The 10,976-nt window shown below is 44.7% G+C and overlaps 1 protein-coding gene across 7 annotated transcripts in view; it reads left to right on the plus strand.

Moving 5' to 3' along the window:
• The window catches only part of wrn (WRN RecQ like helicase), a 40,504-nt gene extending 30,355 nt beyond the window's left edge, over positions 1 to 10,149 (plus strand). For 6 of the 7 annotated variants that reach the window (XM_014144381.3, XM_014144371.3, XM_045693579.2 and 3 more), the window contains exons 31-36: positions 148 to 279; positions 920 to 1,082; positions 1,574 to 1,737; positions 4,352 to 4,594; positions 4,761 to 4,916; positions 9,863 to 10,149. In XM_014144381.3, the coding sequence (XP_013999856.3) occupies positions 148 to 279; positions 920 to 1,082; positions 1,574 to 1,737; positions 4,352 to 4,594; positions 4,761 to 4,916; positions 9,863 to 9,976 (972 nt within the window). In that variant the 3' untranslated portion in view covers positions 9,977 to 10,149. The remainder of the gene's footprint in view (positions 1 to 147; positions 280 to 919; positions 1,083 to 1,573; positions 1,738 to 4,351; positions 4,595 to 4,760; positions 4,917 to 9,862) is intronic. The other variant, XM_082956596.1, reaches the window with a different exon arrangement.
• Positions 10,150 to 10,976: the final 827 nt, after the last annotated feature.

The raw sequence follows: 10,976 nt of genomic DNA on the forward strand, positions 1-10,976 counted from the left end.
CTACATGATCATAACAATTGGTCTCATTACTTGTTTCTAAATGTGTTTTCCCAGATCCTACTACCAACAACATGGCAAACAACACATTGGCTGGTATTTGTACAGTGTGTTGTTCAACAATGTCTTAAAATCTTGTCTGTTGTCCAGGTGGACTCCTCGACTCAAGCTGCAGCCCCAGGTCCAGAGAGTGTTAGGGGGGCGGTGACCGGGAGGTCCTCCTCTCTACCCAACAGTATTGCCATCACCTACAGACTGTTCCAGGAGGAGGGCAAGAGCATGGTTAGAGAGCCCTGTTTAGTCCTGGCTACATGAAATGGCCGTCTGCTTTTATTTATTTCAATAGGGGATCTTTTCACAATGAGTCTTTCTACATGAGCCTTTCTCCTACAGTTTCTGCAACTATGGTGGAAGTCAAACCAGGCCAGTATGTAAGAAGGGCTATATAAATAAATTTGATATGAATATCAAATTTGAATACAGCCCTAAAATGAAAATACATATATATACACTATGGTGTAATAAAAAATATATGTATTTTCATTTTAGGGCTGTATTCAAATTTGATATTCATATCAAATTTATTTATATAGCCCTTCTTACATCAGCTGATCTCTCAAAGTGTTGTACAGAAACCCAGCCTAAAACCCCAAACAGCAAGCAATGCAGGTGTAGAAGCACGGTGGCTCGGGAAAAACTCCCTAGAAAGGCCAAAACCTCGGAAGAAACCTAGAGAGGAACCAGGCTATATTCATACCACCACTAACATGCATATATCTGGACATTGAGGACGATGGACGATTTAGGTGCACAGACCTGACCTCAATTTCCACCTACTGTGCTCCTCAACTGACACCGTCCATTATGAGCATTATAGGCATGTAATGTGTTGTTCTTAAAGATATGTGTGTGTTGTGTTCAGAGGCAGGTGTCTGATGTGCGCAGTTTACCCGTTGCTGTGCTAGAAACTCAGCTGATCCAGGCCTTCAGGGCAAACTACCCACTGGACACAGAGAGAGCTGGTCTAACAACCGCCATACGAACTACCATCAGCCACATCATCCAGTCACACCCTGTCAACTCTGGTACGAACATATCACTTCCTGTATCGCTCAAAATTAGATCTCAAAGTCTCATCTAGGTTGAGAAAAACTGCATTAAACACTAGCCTGGTCCCAGATCTGTTGTCTCCTCCTGTAGCCTGGTCCCAGATCTGTTTATGCTCTTGCCAACTCCATTGTTGTCTTGTGAAGGGGCAGAAGCAGACTGACCCAGGCTACATTAAACTTTTATTTACCAAGATAAACAATCTTATCACGTCCCGACATGGTTTAGGGCCAGCAGATTTCCCACATCAGAAAAAACTCCTGAGTAGGAGTGCTGATCTTGGATCAGGTTTCCCCTCTTTTTCAATATGATGTAAAAGGTGAAACCAATCCTAGATCTGTACTTCTACTATGAGACGCTTCGGCTACATTAACACAGGCAGTCTAATTCTATTTTCTTTCTCTACTTGAGCACCCCTCTCTCCCCACTGACAAACCTTGTCGCTCTCGACTAACCCCTCTTTCCCCAGACCTCAGTGACATCAAGGCCATTCGAGCCAGAGTCCCCGACGACATCAGCACCTTCCTCATCCAGTTGACTGTGGAGCTGCTGCAGAGACAGGGGATGCCCACGGCGCCACCTGCTGTTTCCACCAGCCTACAGCAGCCTGAGCTCACCTGGATAGAACCAGAGGTCAATATAAGATTTTTGTTATATCTGTCAATTAGCAGACGCTTTTATCTAGGGATGTAACGATTCACCAATACGCATCGGTCCCAGATTAAAGTATTTAAGATACTAGTGCATCGGTCCACGGACCACAAACCGATCCAAATGTAGCATGCATCGGTCAGGAAATCGATTCAAACGTTACGAATCGCCGGTTCACTAACAGTCGTTGCTCATATTACGTTCTGCCTTCTGAAAACATCTCATGTGGCCTGATCTTGCACATCTGCTCTTTACCTTCAGCATTCAAATGCTAAAATGGCTTGTATGATATACGGCTTTATTAGTTGTGACAACAAAACTATCACATGACTTAGGCGCTGTTGGAAATGGTGTTTTTACCAGAATAAAAAAAAAAACTCATCTGGCTATACCTGCTGAACGGGGCTTACAATAGATTTGATTTAGATTGTTCAGGTTCACCATCTGAAATAGTTTTGGTAAACAATCAGTGTTCCTGGTCATTTTTAGATATACAGGGTAAAGTTGATGATTTCATAACAAGGATAGCAATCACGTTTTGCGAGGTGCGCTGCATCGCTGATGTGGGAGGAAAAAAATGTTACTTCCAAACGGTCAAAAACAATCAATTTTGAGATGATTGGGGGGGAGGGGGTCCAAAATTGTGATTAAAATCAGCAAAAAATAAATAAATCCTCTCACTGTCAACTGTGTTTATTTTCAGCAAACTTAACATGTGTAAATATTTGTTTAACACGATTCAACAACTGAGACATAAACTGAAGAAGTTCCACAGACATGTGACTAACACAAATGGAATAATGTGTCCCTGAACAAGGGGGGGTCAAAATCAAAAGTAACAGTCAGTATCTGGTGTGGCCATCAGCTGCATTAAATACTGCAGTGCAGCTCTTCCTATTGGACTGCACCAGATTTGCCAGTTCTTGCTGCGAGATGTTACCCCACTCTTCCACCAAGGCACCTGCAAGTTCCCAGACATTTCTGTGGGGAATGGCCCTAGCCCTCACCCTTCGAGCCAACAGGTCCCAGACGTGCTCAATGGGATTGAGATCCGGGCTCTTCGCTGGCCATGGCAGAACACTGACATTCCTGTCTTGCAGGAAATCACGCACAGAACGAGCAGTATGGCTGGTGACATTGTCATGCTGGAGGGTCATGTCAGGATGAGCCTACAGGAAGGGTACCACATGAGGGAGGAGGATGTCTTCCCTGTAACGCACAGCGTTGAGATTGCCTGCAATGACAACAAGCTCAGTCTGATGATGCTGTGACACACCGCCCCAGACCATCTGGTGTACCAAAATGCAATGATGCTATCGTTGTGATTGAAGCGTTACACGACTGTATTCCCTCGGTTTATTTCTCCTTCGTTGGGTTCCAACAGGTATAAGTCTCTCTCATGAGGGTCTCTCTCCCCTGTACGTCAGCACGGATCGTACTTTCTGATTAGAAATGGGCTTATGTCAGCTACTTTATTAATCCTTATTATCAAGCCCAGAATGTAGCTGTCATTTGATGTACATATCACTACTCCTTATGAACGACGCTACTATCTATCTACAGTGCCTTAAAGTATACACACCTCCTGACTTTTTCCACATTTTGTTGTGTTACAGTCTGAATTGAACATTTATTAAATAGAGATTTTGTGCCACTGGTCTACACGCAATACCCCATAATGTCAAAGTGGAATTATGTTTGGAGAAATGTTTACAAATAAAATGAAAGCTGAAATGTCTTGTCAATAAGTATTCAACCCCTTTGTTACGGCAAGCCTAAATTAGTTCAGGATAATAAAAAACAAAGTGCGTCACAAGTTGCATGGACTCACTTTGTGTGCAATAAGTGTTACTACATAATTCACCATGGATTTATTTCATTTTATATTCAGATTGTGCTCGTGACACAGCCTTCTCAGCTGATGTATGCCTTTCAAATACACCTGCGTGACGGTTAATTTCTCAGTGTGGTTGATAACTCCACCAATGTGAAGGCATAATGATGTCTCCAGCCCTGAAGTTGTGCACTATAGTCTCTTTATCTCTCTCTCCCTGTACACGCTCCTTCGCTCTCTTTTCCCTCTTTCCCCACTCTCTCTTCTCCTCCCCCTCTCTCTCCTCCTCTCCCTCTATGGCCACTCTTGTCAGTGCAGAGCCCAATCTCTCAGGCTGCTCTAGTCCCCATTAAGGGGACAGGCTTTAAAGGCTGACATCTGGTGCCTTCCTCTCAGACTGATTACTACAGGGGACCTATTTCCTTAAAGGCTGACGCAGCACGACAAGCCCGGCCCCATGCCCCAGCCAAGCTTCATGACCCAGCCTGGCCCCTGTCCTCAGCCCCACTGCCCAGCCTATCCCCACTCTCCTCTCCAGATGTGAAAGCAGCTTGAGAGGTTTTTCACACCACTGGTCCTCTTCTACATGGGAGTCATCTCCCTCGTTGCTTTTGAGTCCATGTTAGTGGCTCATAGTGACATTTAACACTGTCAGTTTGGGTAGGATTTCGTTGCAGTTGTAAATACTAGCTCCTAATGGAAGTCATATGTGACATCATTCATTAGCACTAAGTAGGCACTTCATTTGTGTGTTTCTTCCAGGACAAACCGGTGAGAGAACCTTCCTTCCACAAGCCAGTGAGGACAGAAAAAGCCCCAGCCCAGCCAGCCCCCATCAAGCTATCCCCAGCCCAGCCAGCCCCAGTGGAGCCACCCCCAGCCCAGCCAGCCCCAGTGGAGCCATCCCCAGCCCAACCGGTCGGTTGGTCAGCAGTCGGACTCCCAGACGAGATGGAGATGAGTATGGAAGAGGATGACCTGTTCAGGGATCTTCCAATGCCAGAGGTAATGTTCAGCTAACAAAAACTGATTTAAAACTAGCCTGTACTTTTTACACCAATACACCTCTGCAGAAACCTATCTGCATTTGTGGACTAACATTATTTGCAGTATGTCTCAGTCAATGTGTCTCCTACTAAAGATGGTGTTGTCTTCTCTCTCTCCCTGGTAGGAAGTGGGTCCCATCCCAGAGTATGTCCTTGCCCCTAAGGCTCTTACTGCAGCCACCAAGGCTGTCCCCCAGACCAGTGCAGTGAAGCTGGCATCCTGGAACCAGGAGCCGCTGGATGAGGACACACAGGAACTCTTCAGTGACTCCCCCCCTCAGGTATAAGTTATTGATTTTCTGTTGTGTTTTCTCAGCCTAGAAAAAGTGGATTTCACTCACGATATGAAACGATGTACCAGACCTATTATTTTTAGCAAAATAGACACATTTGATTCACAAATATAACAAGTGTCAATGTGTGGGGTACGTGATGATATAACAAAAATATTTCTTACATTTCAACCAAGACGATGAATACGTATTATTTTCAATGGATCACTTTTTAAGACATTAACTGTGGATTTAATCATCAATAAAGCAGAGGAGGTTAAATATCTGCTCTCATCAGCATCAGGCTTCCATCAACTTTAATAACTGGCTCCCAAAAATCCCTTTCCCTGCATTAAAGAAACTACTCAGTAAGCCTTTTCAAAACCCTGGGAAAACTGTGCAACAGCTTCCAGTCTGTACTTCCAGTCTGTACTTCCAGTCTGTACTTCCAGTCTGTGCTTCCAGTCTGTACTTCTAGTGTGTGGAGCTCTCTAGGTCACCGCCAGTGCTCTCGTTCAGCTGTTGATCTCTCTTCCCAGGGTGTCCACACTAAGGTCCTCATTTCCACATACAATTGGATGGAGCTGAACTCATTAGCATAAATCCAGATAGAATTGGGCTTGATGGAAGGTATTACTATCTCACCCACTCCTGCAGTTTAAAGTCCTCAATAGAAAGGGAAGTCATGTCATTGACCCACTGAAATGATGCATTATGCATACACTAACTAGTCGTTTTGTAGTCATTCTGGTGTCCGGCTGGCAGTGTGACTAGAAATACCGTCACACAGTTGTAGTGATAAGATGGTCGCCACTGGTTCATCTTACTTAGACCCCTGCCATCCTCCAGGTGTGGTTTTCACAGCGCAACAGAGCAGATAGTTTGAGAGCTGTTTAATACCGACGATTGCGTGCAACTTAAGAGATCTCCCTGATGACACGGGTGGTGATCTTGTGCCCTGACATGCAGGAATTCACCATAAATCCAAAACAATAACAGATCTGCGCCAGATGAGCCCACAGCAGGATGTCCACCCGCCCCAGTCAGGCGAACACATAGACCCTCTGGTTAATGCAGAGTTAATTGTTATTCGCCACAAAGGGCTTTGTTTATTTGTGACGTTCTCCAGAGGGTCGTGACCCTTGGCTCTCGCTAATCCCACACGGGAGGATTGATGGAAACGCTGTGTCCCCTGTCTAACGAGATGAGTGTGCCCTGGCTTTGCCTGGAGCTGGTTTACGGTTAACCTCTGTCCTAGAGTCAGCGCTCAGCGGGAGCATCTTGAACGCCCTTTGACCTCCTTTAACCCTATCAGTCCCGATACCCCTGCAAAAATCGGCTTTTCATTTATCGGACTTTCATTTATCTGCATGTCCAGTCCTTATATTTAGCCTCACTATGAATTGTTGTACCATGTCCTGTTCAGGACAACCAGGGCTACAAGTACAACATAGCACTATTTGATTATAAACTGTTGCAGTCATGCGTTTTATGGACAAATATCATTTTTTTTTAAATGAAGTCCGCCAAAGCAAAAACCTGATAAATGAATTTATAGAAGGCTGTAAGTACAGAAATTGTTTGCTCTGTGGGGAAATTAATATCCGACTACTGTGTGGAGTTTGACAGCAACTTATTACAGTATATGATTTCCCTTTTTTGAACCCCTTACCATAATGACTCTTATATAGCAAAACGTGTGTTTGTGAGTCTCAGCTTTTTCATAGCTTTTTAATAGTTTGTAGCTCAAACCATTCGAATTCTACAGACGTTTTTGTGAAAAGACCCGGTCCCCTTCGGGGACCCGCCCTTGTCTCATAAACACTGCTCTGGCTCAGCCCTCTTTAGCTCAAACACACAATGTTTAAAAGGGGTTAGAAGTCCAAATGGCGCCAGCGTCGCGGTGGGACTCGTGGGTTAAAGGTCATAGGACACCCCTGCTGTGGCGAGGGTCTGCAGTGGTCAAGAGCTGGGACCAGGTGTGGATAGAACAGTCTGCAGTGGTCAGGAGCTGGGACCAGGCTGCAGTGGTCAGGAGCTGGGACCAGGCTGCAGTGGTCAGGAGCTGGGACCAGGCTGCAGTGGTCAGGAGCTGGGACCAGGCTGCAGTGGTCAGGAGCTGGGACCAGGCTGCAGTGGTCAGGAGCTGGGACCAGGCTGCAGTGGTCAGGAGCTGGGACCAGGCTGCAGTGGTCAGGAGCTGGGACCAGGCTGCAGTGGTCAGGAGCTGGGACCAGGCTGCAGTGGTCAGGAGCTGGGACCAGGCTGCAGTGGTCAGGAGCTGGGACCAGGCTGCAGTGGTCAGGAGCTGGGACCAGGCTGCAGTGGTCAGGAGCTGGGACCAGGCTGCAGTGGTCAGCACAGTCTGCAGTGGTCAGGAGCTGGGACCAGGCTGCAGTGGTCAGCACAGGCTGCAGTGGTCAGGAGCTGGGACCAGGCTGCAGTGGTCAGCACAGGCTGCAGTGGTCAGGAGCTGGGACCAGGCTGCAGTGGTCAGCACAGGCTGCAGTGGTCAGGAGCTGGGACCAGGCTGCAGTGGTCAGCACAGGCTGCAGTGGTCAGGAGCTGGGACCAGGCTGCAGTGGTCAGCACAGGCTGCAGTGGTCAGGAGCTGGGACCAGGCTGCAGTGGTCAGCACAGGCTGCAGTGGTCAGGAGCTGGGACCAGGCTGCAGTGGTCAGCACAGGCTGCAGTGGTCAGGAGCTGGGACCAGGCTGCAGTGGTCAGCACAGGCTGCAGTGGTCAGGAGCTGGGACCAGGCTGCAGTGGTCAGCACAGTCTGCAGTGGTCAGGAGCTGGGACCAGGCTGCAGTGGTCAGGAGCTGGGACCAGGTGTGGACAGAACAGGCTGCAGAGGACAGCAGACTGTTGAGTTATGTCTGTCTCTCCACAACTGACTGAATTTCTTCACCATGATCAATTTGAGTTTTCTTTTTTTTTTATCAGTGTTTCATATCAAAGAAAAACCCTCAATCATTCATTGTTGATGTGAATGTGTACTTGAAAGCTTTATTTTTTCCACCTTCTCCACACGTTCCACTGTGCCTCCTATTCATGGTAACCTGTAGATCAATATGTGCATTAGAGCTCCCTCTAAATAGATCACCAGCCGGATTCGTTCTCCCCTTCACCGAGCGGCGGCGGTGAGGTCACTAAAGATTTAGCACCAATGAGATTGAGTGAGACCAACAACAAAAAAACGCTCTCCTCAAGGAAATGACATTTAGAGGGGTCAGATAAATGGCTTAGGAGGAATTGTGATGGATGGTAATCCGATGTTGGATAGCACGCTTGTGTGTCTTGTATTGATGCAGCTGCGTGCATGAGACTCACATAGACATACAATGGACTGCGGACTCTAGACCAAAGGAGGATCTTGGAAGTCCAGTTTAGTTGCCAGGTCCAACCGATTGTAGCAGTCTAGCCATGGATTATTGTCTCTCGGCACATTTGGACGTTACAAATCTGTGCTGGTACATATTTCCTATACTTCATTATAACATGCCCGTCAAATAGATTGAAGTCCAGATCCTGTTTTTATCATGCTGTGTGCCCAAGAGATATATTTCTCATATAGCCTTTATACAGTTGTTCTGACACCAGCTTGTTTTCTTTTCAACCACAGGACCAGGACACTAATACGTCAGCTTTGTTTCTAGAACTCAGTATATATCAGAGGTGTCACAGATGGGGGATTTATTGTCTGAGGTTTGCATGCATTCCTCAACCTTGATTTTTAAGCTTAAGTCATTGTGGGCTTCTAAGCATTTTTGGATCTCTGACTTGAGATAGAGAGTCACTGAGGACCCCTTAGTTTCAGTAAGAGCAGTGTTATCGGCTGCATGGTGTCTCTATTTACCCAACCAATAGGTCACGTACTGTAGGTCGGACTCCTCATCCAGTGTGGTTTATTCACCAGAGCTCCTCCTTCTAATCTCTGTCTAGCTTCAGGAGGAGACACCACAAGCCTCACCATAAAACATTTTGTTCGTATAAAGGTTATAAATAAAATAAAAAAATGGCTGTTTTTGTTAATTATATTAACAGCACATACTTTTAATGGGTGTTAAATACGCATTTTAGAAGTTACTTCAAATCTAATTTGATTTATAGAGGACATTTCTTACAACAAATAATAAAAGCTGGGAAATGTAAAGCACAACGGTTCTATGGAAATATAAAATCGAGGGGAAAAAAAGTTAATTGCATTCATCCATCCATTTAGCACCAATACAACTCAATTCAGGCGGAAAGAACCGGAGTGAAAGATGGAATGTGATTTTATTTGACTAAAGAACTGTGAATTTGATGCAACAACTGGGACCAATTCTGCAGACAAACACTCAATTTAAGAAAGACCCACCAGAGCTTTCTCCTACATGATCTCCGTAATAACTTTACAGCAGTTTTCTCCCTGAAGTACCTTTCCATATTTTACATGACAGCTGGTGAAGCTCTCAATACCAGAACATTGCCAGAACAAGTGTGAAGTTTACATTTAGTAGGTTGATGATGATAACTTGAAAGGGAAAACGGGTTGTATATTGGTTTGATAGGGATGTTTGGCTCACGTCTTTTTTATGAAAAAGGCGTCTTTACAATAACGAAGATTTGATGTATTTTCCGCAAAGTCATGAAATATTTTACCTGGTTGTAATAGAGACCAGTTGGTTGTAAACTGGTTATATGACATCTCAACCAGAACCAGTTTACCACCAGAGGATTATGTAATTAAGATGTCGTGTGCCCACCTGGTAGACCAGGGTTTCCCTATTCTGGGGCGCGGCCGGAGGCGGGGAGAAGCGCTGGGGCGCGGCCGGAGGCGGGGAGAAGCGCTGGGGATAGAGAAAGGTCACTCAGTCAGCGTAGAGCTTTGCTAGTTTTCAGTGGAGCGAACAATAACTATCGACCAAGAGTGGACTCATTGTTGTCGATACTTGTTCATCTCTCCACAGAATGTCAGCCAGCCGGCGAAGAGAAAACTACCGGACTGGGCTGAACTACCAAGAGGTTCAGGTTCTTTGGCCTGTACAAAGAAAACCAAAAAGAACAAAGGACTTTTTTCGTAACTGACGAGTGACCAACAAATTATTCTTACTGACCAAATGTTTCTTATTTTCTTTATTACAAAATGGCAAATAAGGTGTTGATGTCCAACTTAACAATGTAACATCGCAGACTAATTAATGTAAAACATGTAATTATGTAATACTTCTTGTAATAAAAGTACAACTTGAATGTACAGTATTTTAGAGGAAATCATTGGGAAGTATGATTGAGTCATGGAGTAATCTCAATTCTTAATGAGTTGCATCTTGTTAAATTAGTACCCGCAAGTGAGAAGTAGCTAATGTAACTGTGCCAAGTTGACAAGATAATTATTAATATGTTGTAAAACACCCAACTCATTAACATGTGTATCATTGGTAAGATGACCTTATCACAGAGATCATTCAGTTTGTTGCTGAGCTAAGGTATTTGTCATTCATTCAAATCCTGTACAGACCTTCAATAATTACATTTTAAGGTTAAGAGATTAGCAAATACAGGGCTTTTACATCCATGTGGACATTTTAATCCTGGTTCAGATTAGTGTGTCTGCAGACACTACTTTCTATTGAGATTAACTGGCAAGACTTTGTCACAGTTTGATCCCGGTGGGAAGAGAACTGTACCAGTTATACGACTATCAAATGCTGATTTCCTGTTCTGGTGGTTCTTTTAAAGTTTGAGACCTGACCATTTTTAAACTGGAGAGGTTCAGAGTAGAACTGATCACTTACCGTTTCCAGATTATAGTGGTTCTCTTTGCTTTACATTTTGCCTGGATAAAAGAACATCACAGTTCATAGTGATTCTTACAGTAAAGCCAGAACTGCATGTGTATCCGTGCATTGGCCAGTACTACTGCAGTCATTATGACCTCTAAATTTGTTCAACTATGCAATGTCTAGCTAAACTAAACAAAAGTCCTCTCAATCAAGCTCTAACGTAAATGATTATATATTGTATACATGGTTTATTTTTTTAATATCAAACGTATTTGAGCATGTATTTTTGTAGTAAATT

Source organism: Salmo salar, chromosome 01 (assembly GCF_965601325.2).
Source record: "Salmo salar chromosome 01, fSalSal1, whole genome shotgun sequence".
Classification (NCBI taxonomy): domain Eukaryota; kingdom Metazoa; phylum Chordata; class Actinopteri; order Salmoniformes; family Salmonidae; genus Salmo; species Salmo salar.